This window comes from Bufo bufo, chromosome 5, assembly GCF_905171765.1.
Source record: "Bufo bufo chromosome 5, aBufBuf1.1, whole genome shotgun sequence".
NCBI lineage: Eukaryota > Metazoa > Chordata > Amphibia > Anura > Bufonidae > Bufo > Bufo bufo.
In genome coordinates this window covers 510,805,537-510,827,451 of record NC_053393.1, presented here as the reverse complement: position 1 = coordinate 510,827,451, position 21,915 = coordinate 510,805,537, and the positions used below count along the sequence as shown (strand labels likewise).

General features: G+C 47.0%; 1 protein-coding gene across 2 annotated transcripts in view; it reads right to left on the bottom strand.

The window, feature by feature from the left end:
- The window catches only part of C5H10orf67 (chromosome 5 C10orf67 homolog), a 202,828-nt gene that overhangs the window by 80,995 nt on the left and 99,918 nt on the right, over positions 1-21,915 (bottom strand). For both annotated transcript variants that reach the window (XR_005779333.1, XM_040434424.1), the window contains exon 10: positions 209-343. Coding sequence is in view for 1 of the 2 variants with exons in the window: in XM_040434424.1 (XP_040290358.1) it covers positions 209-343 (135 nt within the window). In the remaining variant the exon portion in view is untranslated. The remainder of the gene's footprint in view (positions 1-208; positions 344-21,915) is intronic.

The following is a 21,915-nucleotide window of genomic DNA, read 5'->3' as shown; positions in this document are numbered from 1 at the left end:
AAGCTAAGAGGAGAAGAGATATCTAGAAGAAGAAGAAGAAGAAGAAGAAGAAGAAGAGGTATCTAGTATCTAGCAAGTGCACCACCAGTAAGGCTTAGACCTCATGGGGTTTCCTAGTGATGTCACTGTTCCTAAAGAATTGATAATCATATTGTGAATAAACAATTGCACATTGGCAATTACTGAGGATTAGTGAATTGATACTCACATTTACATCAATCTTTGGTGTCTTCAGCTTCTCTCTCATTTTCTTTAGCTGTTCCTCTGCAAAGATCAGTTCCTGCTTTTGTCTTTGGATCTCACGTAGCGCCTTCTCTTCATTCTCCTTCTGAAGTTGTATTTGCTGTGACAAAAATAATAAAGTATCAGAAAACAATCATATGGCTGAACTGAATTTTTTTTTAAGTTAAAATTCATGATTTGATTGTGCACTTGGTTTAGTGGATGGACTCTGAGAAGAAGACAAGCTAGTGGAGGCAGGATGATGCTCTGTGCAATATTTTGCCGTGAAACCTTGAGTCCTGGCATTTATGTGGATAAGTACCACCTACCTAAACATTGCACAGACCAAGTACCCCCTTTAAGGAGGAAGCATTCCCTAATGGCAGCACCACTTTAAGCAGGATAATGTGCCCTACTACACTGCAAAAATCGTATAGGAATGGTCTGATCCATGGAGACCCCACCTCATGACTTCTGCTAACATCTTGGTACCAGATACCACAGGACACCTTGAGTGGTCTTGTACTCCTCATGTCTTGAAGGGTCAATGCTGTTTTGGTACCATGAGAGGGATCTACACAATATTAGTCCAACCATTATATAGTCCCATAACATAACATCAGATCTGTCAATTGAATAAATTGCTAATTCGAAATAACCACTCAAACATATTACACGAAAAACATTAAATAAATGGAGGCTTCACTAAAGGGGTTCTCCAGGAATGATTTAAAATGGCCACCTGCAACTTGTCTTTGAACGTGAGCAGGACTAGTTGTCACTACTTGCAGAGCTGCGCTGGGGGTTGACGGTCTCACTACACTGCTCTACAAAGGATGGTAATTATGTGATCCTGCCTACAATATGCCATCTTGGCTGAGCAGCCTGACAGGAACACTCACCAATGTGTATTACAGACAACTATGAAAGCGGTAGCAGCCAGTCCTGTTCACATTATAGGACAGAGACATTCCTAGAGAACCCCTTTAAGAGATTCCATCACAGATTGTGGCAAAAATCCAAGACAAAACAGAGCAGCATACTTCAAAGGGGTTGTGTACATAAACAGAAAATCTGCACCAAAACACACAAAAAAAGCATAAAAAACGCACAAAAATGTACCAAAACCTCGATAAATAGGATTTATGTGCGGGTTTGGTGCAGATTTCATGCAGATTTTCTGCGCACAAATCTGCACCATGTATAAGCACCCTTAGCACTGATGTGAACAAAGCCTCTTGTCAATCCGATGTAACCAGTTTTATAAAAAAAAAAATTCAGTGAATCCATCAATTTACAATTATATAAAAAAATTGAACTGAAATGGCTCAAACATGGACAAAAAATGATTTATAATTTTTTCATTGCAATATTGCATAGAGGATCAGAATATCCAATTGGTGCCTAACAAACTGCTATTTTGCCAGTCAATAGAAGTAATAATAATAATAAATACATAATATAATGATATATAGTAAAATCACAGGTAAATCAATAGGATAAAAACATAACAGAGGGGATTTTTTTGTTAAACATATCTTAAAAGAATTTTGATGATATTATTTGAATTTTTTTTATATAACTATATTAAAAAAAATCTTAAAATGTTGCAGTTTTTACACTGGTCACTAAGGCCTCTTGCGGGTGCGTTGCGGGAAAATGCGTGATTTTTCCGCACGAGTGCAAGGCGGTTTAATGCGTTTTGCACGCGCGGGAGAAAAATCGGCATGTTTGGTACCCAGACCCGAACCTTGACTTCTTCACAGAAGTTCAGGTTTGGGATCAGTGTTGTGTAGATTAAGTAAATTAGGGATGGAGGGGTTAAAAAAATAAAAGTAAAATTAAACTCACCTCATCCACTTGTTCGCGCAGCCCAGCTTCTCTTCTTTCTTCTTCTTTGATGACCTGGGAGAAAAGGACCTTTGGTGATGTCACTGCGCTCATTACATGATGACGGACCATGTGATGAGCGCAGTGACATCACCAAAGGTCCTTTTCTCCCAGGTCATCAAAGAAGAAGAAAGAAGAGAAGCTGGGCTGCGCGAACAAGTGGATGAGGTGAGTTTAATTTTACTTTTTTTTTTTTTAACCCCTCCATCCCTAATTTACTTAGCATTCTGTATTAAGAATGCTACTATTTTCCCTTATAACCATGTTATAAGGGAAAATAATAATGATCGGGTCCCCACCTCGATCGTCACCTAGCAACCATGCGTGAAAATCGCACCGCATCCGCACTTGCTTGCGGATGCTTGGGATTTTCACACAGCCCCATTCACTTCTATAGGGCCTGCGTAGCGTGAAAAACGCAGAATATAGAACATGCTGCTATTTTCACGCAACGCACAAGTGATGCGTGAAAATCAGTGCTCATGTGCACAGCCCCATAGAAATGAATGGGTCTGGATTCAGTGCAGGTGCAATGCGTTCACATCACGCATTGCACCCGTGCAGAAAACTCACCCGTGTGAAAGAGGCCTCTCTTCTTGGTCTGTGCAGATCAATTCAGCAGTCATCTAGTTATAATCATAGGCACAATTACAATGACAGATATCACCTCTATATAGATAACACAGGATCCACATTCCCAATAGGTGATCTCTACTCCCTCCTGACCTCTGCACAGGCCACACAGCATGCCTAGAAAACTGTCCCATAGAAGTCAACGAGGTCCCCTAATGCCATTGTGTCTATGGCCCATGGTGGCTGCCGTAAAGCATATTATATATTTATTTATTTTATGCACACAGCGCTATTATATCAGCACTTTACAGACATTAGCATCCAACTGTCCCCAATGGAGCTCACAATCTAAGCTCCCTATCAGTATGTCTTTGGAGTGTGGGAGGAAACCGGAGTACCTGGAGGAAACCCACACAAACACGGGGAGAACATACAAACTCCATGCAGATGTTGTTCTTGGTCGGATTTAAACCTAGGACCCCAGCGCTGCAAGGCACCAGTGCTAACCTCTAAAGGCTGTTGCTCATGCAAGATGGCTGCCCCCATAATCAAGTTCAGGAAAAAGAATAAAAAAATCTACAATCAGAAAATAAAAACAGATTAGGCTACTTTCACATTAGCATATCCGTCATGGATCTGCAAAAACGCTTCCGTTACAATAATACAACCGCATGCATCCGTCATGAACAGATCCGGTTGTATTACGTCTTCTATAGCCATGACGGATCCGTCTTGAACACCATTGAAAGTCAAAGGGGGACGAATCCTTTTTCTATTGTGTCAGAGAAAACGGATCCGTCCCCATTGACTTACATTGTGTGTCAGAACGGATCCGTCTTGCTCCGCACCACATCGCGATGGGGACGCTACAAAACAGAACGGAATACATTTTGGTGCATTCCGCTTTGTTCAGTTCAGTTTTGTCCCTATTGACAATGAATGGGGACAAAACGGAAGCGTTTTCTTCCGCTATTAATATCCTATGACGGATCTCAATAGTGGAATTGAAAACGCCAGTGTGAAAGTAGCCTTAGAAAAAAAAAAAAAAGGAGATGTGCTACTATCTGGTTTTAGTTTGCAGAAAAAATTATAGGTGACACATTCCCTTCAGAGATATTTTTTTTTTCCAATTTTACCTAATTTTTCACTCTATATATCTTTTTAGAAATATATGATTTTCTACATTTATTTCTTAAAACAGAGGGGGAGATTCATTGTGCAATTTGCAAAGGTTTTGTGGAGTTGCAAATTATGGAGCCTTGCCAACTTCGAAAGGAAGGGGGGGGGGGGGCATGGTTAACATGGTGGTGTCCTTCGGTCTGAAAGCTTTATTATTATTATCAGGACTAAAATATAGCGCAAATGAACTCCTGCTCATAGCGGATGGAGATTTCAATTTCTGTCTTTGGGACAGCCCAAGATGGGAAATGTGGCAAGGTTTCCTCCAGCGTACCTTGGTTTTAGACTGGCATATTGATCAATCTCGTGTATTCCACGGATGTTTTCAAAACCACCAACATGATGGCTCAGTGGTCAGCACTGGTGCCTTGCAGCGCTGGGGTCCTAGATTCAAATCTGACCATGGACATCTGCCTGGAAGTTGCATGTTCTCCCCGTGTTTGCGTGGCTTTCCTCTGGATACTCCGGTTTCCTCCGAGAGATTGTCAGCTCCATTGGAGACAGTGTGTGATGCTAATGCCTGTAAAGCGCTGCGGAATATGTCAGCGCTATATAAGTGAGTAAAATAAAACATAATAATCGCGTTATATTTTTAGAGTATTACTCTATGATATCTGAGGAGCCAAGTGTTGTCCAACATCAAAGCGTCAGAACAAAGACATTTTCTCACTTTGCATTGAACACAGAATCTTTCATCTGCCTGAGCTGAACTTTCAGTTCTTTTAAAGCCGTCCCTAATGACCCTGTCTTCTCTGCACCGAGCTGTCACCTCTCCCGTCAGCTGCTGTCACCTCTCCCGTCAGCTGCTGTCACCTCCCTTATTCAAGCACTTGTCTACATTGCCGTCCACTTGACAGGCGCAGAAACAACTCTAATGTCCTCAAGACTTCAAACCTTCTTGCACCGGCCACTGCAGACTCCTATGTTGTGAGCTCTACATACCAGAAATATATGCAGGATAGAAGTCCGGAGTCTGGCGTCTAGTAGTTTGTAGCAAGCTACTCTTAAAGGGGTTGTCTCCCTTCAGTAAATGGCATTTATCATGTAGAGAAAGTTTTTTTAAAAGTTATATTAGAGAAAGTTAATGTATTGTGATTGTCCATATTGCCTCCTTTGCTGGCTGGATTCATTTTTCCGTCACATTATACGCTGCTCGTTTCCAGGGGGTTATGACCCCCTTCCAATCCATCAGCGGTGGTCGTGCTTGCCCGCTGTAGGAAAAAGCGCTGGCCTCTCTGGTGGCTGGGACCGTGGGAGAGCACCTAGGCACGCATGCGCAGCAGCTCCCGTCCCGGCCACATCGTATCTGCGTTGCAGCGGTGGCCACTGGAAACGAGCAGTGTATAATTGGATGGAAAAAGGAATCCAGCCAGCAAAGGAGGTAACATGGACAATCACAATACATTAGTAAGTGCCTTGTAGTAACTTTCTCTACATGATAAATGCCGTTTGCTGAAGTGAGAGAACCCCTTTAAACAGAGGCGTCACAAGACGTGGCAAAACTTGGAATAAGGTTCCATAACCACCACCAGCTAATTGTATGTTATTGCAGGGCCTTACTGTACTTCTGCACAGGCTCAATGCATGAGGTCCCCTGTGTCCATGTTCCCATAATAGCACTACTACAGAATGTCCACAACAGGGTCTCTGATGGCTTGCTGTGACGCATTTTGTCTTTATGATAAATTGTAATTGACTGAGCTCTGGGACAGGAAGTGTTATCATGAGGACATGGGTGTGTAGAAGCTCACTTCTTAAAGGGGATGTCCACTTTTTTTTATATGACCTATCCTCAGGATGGTGAGCAGGTAAACAGAGAAGACAAGTCAGCGCTCATACAGCTGATAGGCAGGGGTGTCGGGAGTCGCCCCCCCCCCCCTGCTGATCTGATATTGATGAGGATAACTCATCAATATAAAAAAGTGGACAACCCCTTTAAGAGAACCATTTACACAGGCAAATAATCAGCTGAACAACCGTTCATAAGAACACTCTTTCCTGAACAGCCCTGTTGTTTAGTTCATAAAAATAATCCTCGTGTGAACAAGGGTTGTGCTGCTGACAATCTGCAAACTGCATGGGGGGGATAAACCATAGTATTAAAGGATTTGTCCAGGACTTTACTATTGATGGTCAATCTTCAGGATCAATATCTAATCAAACGGGTCTGACACCCCTCACGAGTTGTCAGTGGAACTACACACCTCCATGCATTGTGTAGTGGACGGAGCTGGCAACTATAGTGCTGCTCCCATTGAAGTGAATGGGGTCAGTGCTGCAGACACCAGCAGTGGACGGAGATGTGTAGCTCCAGCTGATCGGCAGGGTTGTGGGGTGTCAGATGCCCGCTAACAGCCTATCCTGGACAACCCCTTTAACGATCATTCGTCCCGCAGGCGGTTTGCATCAGCTCATGCAAGTACTTTAGGGAGCTCGCTATATCATTGATCAGTGCTGATTAAAGCCCCGCATCAGCCATGGAAAGGGACCCTTAGGGCTGTTTCACACGAGCGGATGCCGTAAGTGTCATCCGCAGTCTGAATGACAGCCAAGCCCCACTCCGGACAGCAGAGACACGGAGCATTAACATGATTGACAACGCTCCGTGTCTCTCTGCGATCTTTTTTACTACAAAATCACAGTGACGACTTTATCTCACTGACCTCTTTCACATGAGCTATCCGTCTATGACCCGGATTTTATGTAGGGAATCCGCTGCTATTGTTAATGAATAGAGCTATTCACATGGGCGTATAAGTTCCGTCAGTATTTGAAATCCGCAGCGTGTCCGAGTTTTGTGCGTATTTGTTTTGAAATATGCACATTACAGTCTTTTGGAGTACATAAAAAAATACGCGCGTCAATCTGCATGAAATACTGAAGCAATACTGATGGTATATCATCTGGAATCCGTGCATAATCCAGAGCTAGAATACTGACAGATTTCAATATGCTTGTGTGAAAGAGGCCTAAGGCCCCTTTCACACGGGCGAGTTTTCCGCGCGGGTGCAATGCGTGAGGTGAACGCATTGCACCCGCACTGAATCCGGACCAATTCACTTCTATGGGGCTGTGCACATGAGCGGTGATTTTCACGCATCACTTGTGCGTTGCGTGAAAATCGCAGCATGCTCTATTTTGTGAGTTTTTCAGGCAACGCAGGCCCTATAGAAGTGAATGGGGCTGCGTGAAAATCGCAAGCATCCGCAAGCAAGTGCGGATGTGGTGCGATTTTCACGCACGGTTGCTAGGAGACGATCGGGATGGGGACCCGATCTTTATTATTTTCCCTTATAACATGGTTATAAGGGAAAATAATAGCATTCTGAATACAGAATGCATAGTACAATAGGGCTGGAGGGGTTAAAAAAAAATGTAACTCACCTTAATCCACTTGTTCGCGCAGCCGGCTTCTCTTCTGTCTTCATCTGTGAGGAATAGGACCTTTGATGACGTCACTACATCCATCACATGGTCCGTCACATGATCCACCACCATGGTAAGAGATCATGTGATAAACCATGTGATGAGCGTAGTGACGTCATCAAAGGTCCTATTTCTCACAGATGAAGACAGAAGAGATGCCGGCTGCGCGAACAAGTGGATTAAGGTGAGTTAAATTATTATTATTATTTTTAACCCCTCCAGCCCTATTGTACTATGCATTCTGTATTCAGAATGCTATTATTTCCCCTTATAACCATGTTATAAGGGGAAATAATACAATCTACACAACCTTGAACCCAAACCTGAACTTCTGTGAAGAAGTTCGGGTCTGGGTACCACAGTCAGTTTTTTATCACGTGTGTGCAATACACATTGCACCCGCACGATAAAAACTGAACAACGGAACGCAATCGCAGTCAAAACTGACTGCAATTGCGTACCTACTCGCGCGGGTTTGCCGCAATGCACCGGGACGCATCCGGACACGCTCGTCTGCAAGGGGCCTAAGTCGGCCTGTACCTTCAACCACTGATATATGAGGTCTGTTCACACTTCAGTTATTTGATCAGTTATTTCCATCTGTAAGGGTGCGTTCACACTAGCGTTAGGGATTCCGTTATGGCTTTCCGTTATAACATGGTTATAACGGAATCCATAAGATGGAAGGACGGATCCGTTCTTCTGCCCATAGACTTGTATTATGACGGAATGCAAAACGGAAGCCTTTAAAAGACGGATCCGTCCTTCCGTCTTATGGATTCCATTATAACCATGTTATAACGGAAAGCCATAACGGAATCCCTAACGCTAGTGTGAACCCACCCTTATTGTGAGCCAAAACCAGGTGCGGGTCAAAAACACAGAACAGTTGCAGATCTTTCCATTATACCTTATGTCTGTTTAGCGTCCACTCCTGGTTTTGGCTCACAAAGACTGATGGAAATAACTGACGGGTGAACACAGCCTATTGTAATAATGGGTAACAGGCAATGGAAAATAATTTTCAGCCCCAAAGAAAAAATTTGTTCCAACTGACGGAGCATATTTTGATCAGAAAACATATGATTGCCCTGATGGCTTCTTATTGATTGGATTAATCAAAGTCTTGTTGCATGAATGACCACCTCCGCACTAGGCGAGGCTGTATACACTGTCTATGAGGTTACTGGACTGGAAATTGTGTGTAGAGAAATAACTTTCCCCTACAAGTGCAACTTGTTCTTGATTTTTTTAATTTTTTTTATTTCAATGGAATGGATATGGAATGTACGGAGTTTATATTCAGATGTTATATTATATATGTTCACACGGAAAATGAATACAACCTAGGCACAATGCCTAACCGGCCAAGGCTGTTAAGATCTTTCCTGTAGCATCCTCCACTTTCACACTTTGCCATTGTCTGTGACTTTTATTTGTGCTCTCGGTGACTTTTTCTCTGTCCATCTGCTGCCAATGAGGTGGTGGAGATAGAAGAGCACTTTACCCTGCCTTCAAGTGTCCTGATTAGAGACACTTTCACTTTTCACACCGCTCAGCTTAGATGAATGACCGAGCTGCAGATGTAGTCAAGTTGTTTGCATAACGCAGAGACAAAGGTATTTCACAAGGCCCATCGGGGTATTAATCCGACCAGAGACGGAAAGGCAAGAATTCACATGAAGAATAATGAGGTGATATAACAATAACCGATGCATCTATTGTGCCATAATGGAGCAATCTCCACCCTGCCACTCGTTTTATCGAATTATTGATCGCAATCGTGTAATGTCGCTGTGCGCGAGGCAATGTGAGTTGGGAATTCTTCCCTATGAGGCATACTGACCAATGTAGATTTTCAGTATGGAATGGATGAAATTGCACTGTTGAAAATAATGGGATGGTTAAATATACTGCTATAGTGTAAAAGGGCATGTCCAGCTGAAAACTAAATATCTTTAAAATTGGTTGAGACCTTAAGCTGGGCTCACATCACGTTTTTCCCATCTGTTTAAGGTATACAAAAACATATACGTAAAACGGATGCCATACAGTGGCATCCTTCACCATAGAGTTCCATTGTAAAAAAAAAAATAATAATAATGTATATTTTTTTTTTTACCAGTATCGGTAAACTTTTTTTTTTTTACCAGACTGTGCAGGATACGAGAACGTGGTGTGCTGCGTTTTTGTATTCTTTTTTTTTAGCTGTTTGAAGAGAAGGCCGCTCTCTGTGCAAGCGCTGCCTTCCCTTCGTTGTTTACCTGCTCGCCGGCGCAACCGCAGTGGTCAGCAGGTGTAATTACATCTCAGCTGTTCTTAACACTTTCATGGGACAGCTCCTTCCTATTCAAGTGTATACTACAGAGCCGTCCCATAGAAGTGAATGGGACGGCTTCTTGTGATCAGGGCCGGCCTTTGGGGTGTGCGGGCTGTGCGGCCGCACAGGGCGCCATAGTAACAGGGGCGCTGGGCGGCCGACAGCTCGCAATGTAATATGCGGCAGGCGAGGCTGAACTTGTGTTCTCCCTCGGGGCGCCCCCTCCATCTAGCCCTCCCCTGTCTGACCTGATTCGTTCCTCCTCCCCTGTGCCTGACCTGCCTGCTGCCCCCGCCGCTGCCAATAAGAAGAGAGACAGGAGGAGGAGGGGAGGGGCTGTGGCCACTGCGCCACCAATGAAGATAACTGACCTGAAATACAAATACAGGAGGCGGGTGCTGGAATCAAATAGCCGACACCCGACCTCTGTGACAGGGAGCTGCGATCAGCTGCAGTTGAGTTAACCCTTCAGGTGCGGTACCTGAGGGGTTAACTGCCGCTGATCGCAGCTCCCTGTCACAGAGGTCGGGTGTCGGCTATTTGATTCCGGCACAGTGCGCCCCCCCCCCCCAACACCCCAGTATAAGAAACGGTGGCACAGTGCGCCCCCCCCCCAACACCCCAGTATAAGAAACGTTGGTGGCACAGTGCTCCGCCCCCCCAACACCCCAGTATAAGAAACATTGGTGGCACAGTGGGAAGTGCCAGTGAGGGTTAAAAAATAATTTAAAAAAATTAACTCACCTCCTCCAGTTGATCGCATAGCTGCCGGTCTCCTGTTTTCTTCAGGACCTGTGGTGACGTCACTGAGCTCATCACATGACCCATTACCATGGTGATGGATCATGTGATGAGCACAGTGATGTCACCACAGGTCCTTTGACAGGTCATGAAGAAAGAACAGAAGACGATCAATTGGAGGAGGTGAGTTAATTATTTTTTAACCCTCATTGGCACTGCCCACTGCGCCACCAATGTTTATTATATTGAGGGGGGGCGCACTGCGCCACCAATGTTTATTATACAGGGGTGTTGGGGGGGGGCGCACTGCGCCACCAATGTTTATTATACTGGGGTGTTGGGGGGGGCGCACTGCGCCACCAATGTTTATTATACTGGGGTGTTGGGGGGGGCGCACTGCACCACCAATGTTTATTATACTGGGGTGTTGGGGGGGGCGCACTGCGCCACCAATGTTTATTATACTGGGGTGTTGGGGGGGGGCGCACTGCGCCACCAATGTTTATTATACTGGGGTGTTGGGGGGGGGCGCACTGCGCCACCAATGTTTATTATACTGGGGTGTTGGGGGGGGCGCACTGCACCACCAATGTTTATTATACTGGGGTGTTGGGGGGGGGGCGCACTGCGCCACCAATGTTTATTATACTGGGGTGTTGGGGGGGGGCGCACTGCGCCACCAATGTTTATTATACTGGGGTGTTGGGGGGGCGCACTGCGCCACCAATGTTTATTATACTGGGGTGTTGGGGGGGAGCGCACTGCGCCACCAATGTTTATTATATTGGGGGGGCGCACTGCGCCACCAATGTTTATTATACTGGGGTGTTGGGGGGGGGCGCACTGCACCACCAATGTTTATTATATTGGGGGGGCGTACTGCGCCAATGTTTATTATATTGGGGGGGCGCACTGCGCACAACGATGGGTTAGGGAAATTTCACAGCAGAGTGCGCATGCGCTGGGAGCCTCGCCGGCGGTTAGGGTAGGGAAAAATTATGGGCCAGTGCACAGGTGCGGTGATCGGATGGATGTTCTCAGCTGGACACCGGCCGACACTGCGCATGCGTTGGGAGCCTCACCAGCGGTTAGGGTAGGGAAAAAGCACTGGCCCGTACGTAATTTTTCCCTTCCCTAACCGCTGGTGAGGCTCCTGGCGCATGCGCACTCTGCTGTGAAACTTCCCTAACCTGTCGTTGTGCGCCTGCGCGGCGCTGCACACCTCCTCACGTCATGTCCGGTGCGACTGGAAGTGACGAGGCTAGGGAAATCTCACGAAGTAGGGAAGTATAACATTACACCGGCCTTTGGGGTGTGTGGGCTGGTAACTACTTGGTTGGATAGTCAGCCAGCCTATGCCATGATGCCAGCAACAAGCAGTGTTTTTTTTTTTTTTTTTGGGGGGGGGGGGGGGCGCCACAAGGTTAGCTCGCACAGGGCGCCTGAACACCTAAGGCCGGCCCTGCTTGTGATTACACCTGCTCTCAATGAAGGGAAGGCAGTGCTTGCAGGAGCGCAGCCTTCTCTTCAAATAGCCGATTAGCGGTGGTGTTGGGAGTCAGACCCCTGCCAATCTGATATTAATGGCATATCGTGAGGATGGGTTATCAATATAAATAAAGCGCCCCTGTATTTTATTTTTATTTTTTTTACTCTCGGTCTTCAAAAAGCCATAAATATTTGTCAATTTTTTTTTTACAAAAAAATATTCTACATTTTTTAAACCAGCACTTGGATCTGAATACTTTTAATTGCATGCATAACCCCAGTTCCTAAAAAGTTATAAATCACTAATAAAAACAGAATATAACAATTTGCAAATCTCGTAGACTCATAGTTTATTCAGAAAGGATCATAGAACACATATCAGATGTTAAAAGTGAGACACTAAATAAAAAAATTAACTCATTTAGAACTTTATGGCAGCAACAAATCTCAAAACAGTTGGGATAGGGCCATGTCTGACATTGTGTAGCATCCCTTCTTCTTTTAACAACAGTCTGTAAAAGTCTGAGAAGTGAGATTTGATGGCGTCTTGGAGGAATGTTGTCCTATTTTTGTCTGATGTAAGATTCTAGCTAGATTATTTGTTTCATGATTCATCAAATTTTCTATTGGTGAAAGGTCTGGACTGCAGTCGGCCAGTTCAGCATCTAAAAAAATGTTGGGACAGAGGCAACAAAAGGCAGGAAAAGTAAGGCTTCACATTGGCATTAGACATCTCTGGCAGACTACTCCGACAGGACTCATACCTGCTGGCCACATTAACTATAATGGGGACTGGCGGAGATCCGCCCACAACCTGGCAAACATGCGGAGAATCGGGCAGACAAAAACAGCTGCGCGCAGCGGTATTAGTCCAGCTGATTCTCAGCATATTTGCCAGGTTGTGGCTGGATCTCCGCCAGTCCCCATTATAGTTAATGGGGCTGGACGGCATTCCGGCAGCGACACCCTGCCGGATCTGTCCAATGCAAATGTGGAACGAGCTTAAGTGGTACTAATAATAAACAGCCTCAGGCAGCACTGCATTAAAAACAGGCATGAGTCTGTACTGGAAATGACTGCATGGGCTCAGGAACACTTCCAGAAATCACTGTCTATAGACACAGTTGTCTGTGGAATCCAGAAATGCAAGTTAAAATTGTATCATAAAAAGAAGCCATACGTGAACAAGATCCAGAACTGCTGCCTTCATCTCAGTGCCAAAGCTCATTTAAAATGGACTGAGGCAAAATGTTCTGTGTTCAGAGGAATCAAAATCTGATTTTTTTTTTTTAAACCATGGACGACGTGTCCTGCAGACTGAAGAGGAGACGGACCATCCAGCTTGTTAGCAGTGCACAGTTCAAAAGCCAGCCTCTCTGATGGTATGGGTTGCATTAGTGCCTATGGCATGGGCAGCTTACACATCTGGACATCTGGAAAGGCAGTATCAATGCTGAACCATAGGTAGAGGCTTTAGAACAACATATTGTCCCATCCAGACGTCTCTTTCAGGGATTATATTCTATATTTCAGCAAGACAATGCTAAACCGCATACTAAATCCATCACAACAGCATGGCTTCGCAGAAGAGTCCAAATGCTGGCCACCTGTATCCAGACTGTTCACCAATAGAAAGCATTTAATGAATCATGAAACAAGTAATCTGGCTAGAATCCTACATCAGACAAGAATGGGACAACATTTCTCTCCCAAAACTACAGCAATTGGTCTCCTCACTTCTCAGACTGTTGTTTAAAGAAGAAGAGATGCTTCACAATGTTAGACATGGCCCTTTCCCAACTTTTTGAGATCCATTGCTGTCATCAAGTTCCCAATTAGCTAATTATTTTGACAAAATGGTAAAATGTCTTACTTTCAACATCTGATACGTGTTCTATGATCTATTGTGAATAAAATATGGCTCTATGAAATTTGAAAATCATTGCATTCTGCTATTATTCACATTTATTTAGATTTTACACAGCATCCCAACTTTTTTTTTTAGAACTGAGGTTGTAATTAAAAATTTATTATAGCCCCAGAACAATTCAATAAAATGCACCTGTATAGCATTACCTGCTGTATCTTCTTTTCCTTATTTCTCAATCCACCTGTCATGCCCCGCTCTGACGATGTGCGGAGGTCGGCCAGGATAGCAGCACGAGTTTAGTGTTTGTTTTGGAGCCGTGCTGGATCCGCCTCTCATCAGGTGCACTGGGTGGGGTCATTAGTTTAAATAGCACACCATCCCAGTGCTCTGAGCGGATCATAGGAATCATTATGGTCTTGGAAGCTAGGAAGGAAGGTTGTCTGTTCCAGCTCAGAAAGATAAGTGTGATTTAAAGTTTGGTTGTTTTGTGTCATCTCTCCCATCCAGGTTCTGTGCGAGCAGGCTGCTCCTATTTCCCCTCTTCACCATCTTAGGGAATTTAGGGTGTTTCAGCCCAGGAAACGGGGACACATCATACCTACCATAAAGGTCTGCATGTGGGCTGAGCAGTGCAGGGAAAGAGGTCAGGGATTAGCTAGGAGGTGACCCTTCCCCTGTCTCTCGCCCAGAGCCTGGTTGGGGGGGGTATCTGTGAGTCTGAGTGCACGCCCGCCGTGACATTATAATCCGCCAATGTCACGGCGGGCGTGCACTCAGACTCACAGATAAGCCCCCAACCAGGCTCTGGGCGAGAGACCGGGGAAGGGTCACCTCCTAGCTAATCCCTGACCTCTTTCCCTGCACTGCTCAGCCCACATGCATACCTTTATGGTAGGTATGATGTGTCCCCGTGCTGAAACACCCTAAATTCCCTAACGTCAGGTCCCAGTGCATCGCTTGAAGAAGAGGATGGAAGAGCTGTGGAGTGTCGGTGGTGCCCCTAGCAGAAAAGGTAAGTATTTAATTTGACTGGTGCTGCGGATGGGCACTACTGGCATGGGGAAGTGGGGGAACTGATGGCATGGGGGAGTACATGGCAGTGGGCGAAGCTGATGACACTGGGGGGAGATGATGGCATGGGAGAAGCTGATGGCACTGGAGGGAGCTGGTGGCACTGGAGGCAATGGCGCATTATAATAGGTGCGGTCAGGTCGGCAGCCCCGGGCCCGGCATCGATGGGGGCCCAACACCGACCCGAACGCCCACATACTGCGGCAGGGCACGGTAGCGCATAGATCCCTGCCCCGCCGCCAATCACCACCAAGGCTTCAGGCCTTAGGCCTATGAGGTAGTGAAATCCCGGCGCAGGAGTGCATGATGACGTCATCGCGTGCCTGTGCAGGGATGCAGCACAGTGACGTGTGCGCGCCTGCCATCACGCACCTGGACACACAGAGGTGAGTATTTAGCTTTAGTTTTTATTTTTTTGTTTTTTTAATTTTATGTGCCAACTATGGGAGACATGGTGGTGGGGGGGGGGGGGGGGGCAGGAGGACATATTAGTTAAAGGGAGTCTGTCGCCATAATAATATAAACTGCTTACATCGCGCTCTAGCGCAACTACACAAGATTCCAATGGTACCTTTCTTGAATTCTTCTGACTTTCACCAGCTGAAAAAACTATGTGTAATCCATATGCAAATGATGGCTCGCAAGTGCCCAGAGGCGGGGTTCTTGTTGTAGGTGCCCAGGCTGCTCTGCCTTCTTTTCATATTACCCCTCCCCGCCCTGTAAGGCCGTTTCATCATCCCAAGCACCGGCATGTGCGCAGCTCACCGCCGGCCCGGGTATGCGCACTGTGATGTGGATATACTTACCTCTCTCTCGCTTGGCTTGCCTCCAGTCTTCCTGCTTGCTTCCAGTCTGCCCCCTCGCCGCTGGTTTTGCTCCGTTCACCAGCGCATGCACACAACCTGAAGCGATGCTGCTGCCCACAATGGGCATCGCAGTGCGCATGCCCGTGCCAGCAGTGAACTGCGCACGCGCCGGATCTCAGCCGGTACTTGGGATGATGAATCGGCCTTACAGGGCAGGACCAGCAAGAGGCTGGGGAGGGGTAATATGAGCTGGTGGCACTGAGGGAGGAATTGATGGCACTGAGGGAGAAACTGATGGCACAGGGGAGGAGGAACTGATGGCACTGGGGGGACTGATGGCATAGAGGGGGCTGATGGTGCTGAAAACTGATGGCATGGGGGGGACTAATGGCAGGGGGTCTGATGAGTTTTTATAGAAAACATTCTTTTAATTAGTTTTTTCTTATTAGAGTACTCGATTGATCGGTAGAATTCTTGATTACTAGAATAAAGAATAGCTGCAGCCCTACATGCTTCTAAATAGAAAATGAAATCCACGTTAGCTATGCGCAGCTGAATAATTGTGCCAAAACTTGTGCCATTTCTGACTTTCTACCTAAAACCACGACTGTGTTTCTCTGGCTGCTCTGCACCTCAGGGTTCACTGGTTCTGCTTGGCTTTTCTAGCATTCGAAGTATGGATTGATAGAAGGTATATGGGATAACTCCCAGCATGCTCCATTCACTTCTATGAGAGTTCTAAGAACATCTGAGCAAGTGTGTATGCTGGGGGTTGAAGTTTCACAACATCTGGAGTGCTGACAGTTGTCGACCCCTGATTTAGGATTAATACAAATAATGATGTCACAATATAAAGACAATAAAGATGATATCACAGCAAAGGAAACACTAATAAGATTACAGAACAGGAATCACGAGCACTATGATGCCTAAACACAAGAATAATCCACGTAGTGACATTACAACATAGATAATTTACAAATTGATGTCACAGCACAACCGTACAATGCATAAATATAACGTAACTTTTTCGCACAGTTTTTGCTGGAAAACTAGTAAACACAATCGGTCGATGTGCCCTTCCTAATGATCATGGATGTTAAAGGGGTTATCCAAGAGTATAAAAATGTCCCCCAATATACTGGGCCCCCCACATTGAATATACTTCCCCGGCTCCCCACGCCGCTCTTGGTCCCCGCACCGCCGCTGCAGCTTCTCCCCATGCGCGGATGCGGAGCAGGGGGCCAGGCAAGTATATTCAATGTGGGGCCCGGCATATTGGGGGACATTTTTATACTCTTGGATAACCCCTTTAAAGTGATTCACAGACTTAAGATAATATACACTGCAAAGGGATAATAAACTCCATAAAATTACAGAACAAGAACCATGATGATGTCACAGTACAGTGATGCAACAATATAGAAACAATTCACACAGTGATGTCAGAGTGCAGGGTTAAGTTACTATTAGGTTACAGCACATGAATTATGCAAACATCAATGTCACAATAAAGGATATTGCAAACAGTGATGTCACAGCACAATAATGCACAAGGCCATGGGCATAACTACAGCTAGTTTCCAGTCAGGTGATGTCAAATACCGGACCGGAGTTTAAGTGCTGGTCCGGCTTTTGGCAGCACCTGGCTGTCCTTAAATAGGCAGCTGGGCTTAGCAGAGATGTCTCTGTTTTTGGGCTTTGTGCCGTGCTGGAGGGCTGAGAGCCGCCTGCTGGGGAAACAGGCCCCTAAAGCCTGCTGTGGACTACTGGAGGCAGAACTGCCAGCAAGGTGACTTGTGTTATATGAACTTTCCATTGTGTGTGAATTACCACCAAGACTGCAAAGTTACGTGCTGTTTTGTGCAATTGCCTCAAGTGTGAATAAACACTGACGTTTTGATTTAAGGACTTGTATTTTGCCTCTGTACTGCGCCCGCTTACCCTATTTACCAGAGCGAAACCCCACAATTGGTGGAGGATGCGCGCAAGAGCAGTGAGGCTGGCGTGAACGCCGATATTTTTGGTTTCTGCATTTTTCAGGCACGATTGTATGTTGTACATTAAACCAGCTGTATTACAACCAGTGCCATACGACAAAATGGAGGCTGTTGTGAAGGCCCTCATGGAGGCTAATCTGCAGCAGCGAGAGACAAACCTGCAGCAACGCGAGGCTAATAAGCAGCAGTAGGAGACTAACCCAGTTGCTGCTACAACACGTGATGGCTTTGCAGACAGCAGGAGCAACCTCGAGCGTCCACGATGCCCGGAAAACAGTCCGTGCCGCGATTCCTAAGATGACCCCGCAGACGACATCGAAACCTATATGGCGATGTATGAGAAAGTGGCTATCAGGGAAAAGCTACCCCGTGACCAGTGGGCTGAGGTCGTCGCTCCATTCCTGGCATCCAATTCCCAGTGGGTGTATTTCGACTTTCCGGACGATTAAGCGGCCAACTACCAAAAAGTAAAGGGTGAGGTTTTGGCAAGACTGGGGGTGAATGTGTTGGTCCGGGCCCAGCGGGTACATCAGTGGGGGTTTAAGCTGGCTGAGCCTGCGAGGACCCAGTATTATGACTTACTCCACCTCTTGCAAAAGTGGCTACAGCCTGATGTGCTGAGTCCCACGGCTATGCTGGATAGACTTTTGGCTGATATGTTCTGGAGGGCTCTGCCACCCCCTCTCCAGCACTGGATCGGCCAGGTGGACCTGGTGGAGCGCTAAGAGGCTACTAAGACTGTTACAGGGGGTTCTTTTGGGAGGGGGCAGTCAAACCCCGTAAATCTCCATCCCAGACCCGGCGACTTGTACCAACCAAACCCACCCGGGGTGTACCCTCTACGGACCTGGCTCCGATAGCCTGCTGGTGGTGTCAGGAGCCGGGTCATGTAAGAGCTGACTGTCCCCATCAGGTGGAACCCATGGATACTAACCATGGCTACTGTCAGTCGCTATATGCCAGGAAGCTGTGTGCAGCAGGTACCCCTAAAACTCTAAACCACCTGTCACTCCAGCTGAGGCTCTGCTGGACTCAGGGCGTCTGGTGTCCCTAGTAAGGGCTCCCCTGGTATGGTCAGCAGAGTATAATGGCCGGAAAGTCGGAGTCATGTGCATCCATGGAGACTTAAAAGACTATCCCACTGCCCTGGTGTCTCTAACCACAGTGGCGGGCAGATGGACTCACGAAGTGGCAGTTGCCCCAAATTTACACTACAAACTTATAATAGGGAGAGACTTCCCGGCACTGTGGCCTGCTATGAGAGTTACTGATACCCATGAGACAGGAGTAACCCTAGCAGAGTGGCCCGGCTCAGGGGGGCGACCAGAACCCTGGGAACATGAGACCGAAGGGCCAGCGGTAGGGGTGACCATTACTTCGGTGGAAGAGGGGGAGACAATCCCGCTAAGTGTGATGGTGGGAGACGTGGAGGACTTGCCGCCGGGTCCTGAATTAGCAGACCTTAATGTCTCCAGGGATAATTTTGGTACCGCTCAACGTCGGTACCCAACCCTATCCTGGGAAAATGTGTTAATGGTAGATGGTGAACCACAACAACCTGGGGCAGAGTCAGTGTTTCCCCGTTTGTTCATCAGGATATGTTGTATCGGGTAAACCAACTACGGGGTGATCCTATTGAACAGTTGGTGGTCCCCAAGGCTTATCGCAAGCTTGTGTTAGATCTAGCCCACCAAAACGTTCTCGGGGGTCACCTGGGGCTGAGAAAACTCAGGATCGCATTCTACAGCGGTTTTACTGGCCCAGGATATTCAAAGAAGTGAAAGAGTTTTGTAAGTCTTGCCGACCTGCCAGATAACTAGCCCCCAGACACTTTTCCGTAGTCCCCTAGTACCTCTTCCAATTATCAAAGTACCGTTTGACCAAATAGCTATGGACTTCATAGGCCCAGTACCGAAGTCTGCCAGAGGGCATCAACACATCTTAGTCATTCTAGACTACCACTCTTTACCCGGAGGCGGTGCCACTGCAACATACCTCGGCCAAACTCAAAACTAAGGAGTTAATAGAGATGTTTTCCCGAGTAGGACTACCTAAAGTAGTTCTGACCGACCAAGGGACCCCCTTTATGTCCAAGGTGATGAAGGAACTCTGTAAGTTGCTGCACAAAACAGCTACCGACGTCCGTTTAACATCCGCTACGGACGGTATTGTAGAATGGTTTAACCAAATATAAAAAAATATGTTGAAAAAGGTAGTGTCTAAAGATGGGAAGGACTGGGACCTCCTTCTGCCCTATCTCATGTTCGCAGTGCAAGAGGTACCCCAGGCCTCTACTGGGTTCTCGTCCTATGAACTGCTATATGGTAGACACCCTCGCGGTCTCTTGGACGTGGCCAAAGAGGCGTGGGAACAACAACCCACTCCACATAAAATTGTCATTGAGTATGTTACCCAGATGCAAGATCGGTGTAACGGAGCGTTTCAGCAGACAAGGGGTTAAAATCCGTTTAGGCGATAAGCCCCTTTCTGAGAGACAGGCTCAGCTACTGCAGGATACACCAAACTCCCGAACTGGATACAAAATAGCACTCCAAACTGGAACCTCACGAATAGCTGCTAGCAGACGAACAGGGATCAGCTTACACTTCTGGCAATCAGCCTCTAACAGCATACAGTGAATCCCCCCAATAACGAGACAAGGCTCCGTGTTGAGGGTCAAGCAGTGGTCTGACTGTACTTCACGTACAGCCTCTTTTATTCATAAACCACAAACATAGTACTGCCCACAGGGGTTTGAAATACAACCAATCAGTAATTTACAACACATACAATGTAAGTACAGCAACCAATCGTTCACGCCCCCAGAGGACCAGAATGAAGACTGTGACATAGGACAAATACAACATATCCCCACAATGCATCATGGTCTCCTCCCCTCTGTCCCGGAGACAACCTGAGGAGCAATCCAATTATCTCGGAGGACAAAGGGAGATCGCCAATACACATGTGAGGACAACAGAACAGACATCACCATTTAAACACACAATGGGACAATGGCACAATAGAAACACACCCAGCATTTTCCTCCCAAGCTGACAAGTTACACTTATTATAAATTGTTACAACTTTGTGAGTTTACATTGGCCATACATATAACTTACATCAATTTAAACAGTATAACTTGGGGACAAACCTATCCAAAATTCACTTGAATCGGTTCAGGGGTTTAAAAGTTAGTATATGGCCCATAATCCTGGGGCAAGAGGCCAGCAGCCAGTCCTCTCCAAAACCCAGTGGCGAGGTTGGTTTCGCCACACATCTCCCCCCCCCCCAGGGAAGACTAACCAGATACCTGACCTCACGCCGGTCGGTACCTGAGTTAGTCTGGCAGCCCACCCACAACCAAATACTGGACCTGTTGACTTTAGTAGCCTGTCTCTGTCCAGTGAGTCCACCAAGGTTATGTTGGAAGCTGGTACTCCCGGTCTCTGTGTTGCTCCCTGGCTTGGAGTGGAGGTTTCTTTGTGGGCAGGTATCAGCGGTACTCTGCCCTGGTGCCAGCGCTACCACGGAAGAAGCCTGGTTGTTGGAGGGGGAGACCGACTGTCTCTACCCCCTGTGCTGTAAGTGCAGAGACCACGGTCCCATCTGCACTGTTGTGGGGCTTACTGTCTCCCCCTGGTGCGTTAAGCTGCCGCTGGGGAGAGGGGGTAACAAGCTCCTCTCCCATACATACTTCCAGCCGCTGGGGAGGGCGACCGACCGTCTCCGCTCCCAATACAGTGTCCTGTTGCTGGGGAAAGGAGACTGGGCTCTCTATTCCCTGCTGGACACTCTGCCGCTGGGGGACAGGACCGACTGTCTCTGCCCCCTGTAACTCCGCCTGCCGCTGGGGAAAGGAGACTGGGCTCCCAATCCCCAATAATTCATACGGCCGCTGGGGAATGGAGACTGGGCTCCCAATTCCCAAAAAATCATGCTGCTGCTGGCGGGCAGGAACAACTACCTCTGCCCCCTGTAACTCAGCCTGCCGCTGAGGAGGGAGGACGCTACTCTCCTCTCCCTGCATTTCACACTGCCTTCCCGGCATATCACTCTGCTGCTGGGGGGCAGGAACAACTACCTCTGCCCCCTGTAACTCAGCCTGCCGCTGGGGAGGAAGGACGCTGCTCTCCTCTCCCTGCATTTCACACTGCCTTCCCGGCATATCACTCTGCTGCTGGGGGGCAGGAACAACTACCTCTGCCCCCTGTAACTCAGCCTGCCGCTGGGGAGGGAGGACGCTGCTCTCCTCTCCCTGCACTTCACACTGCCGCTGGGGAATGGAGACTGGGCTCCCAATTCCCTGCAGGACCGGCGGAGAGACCT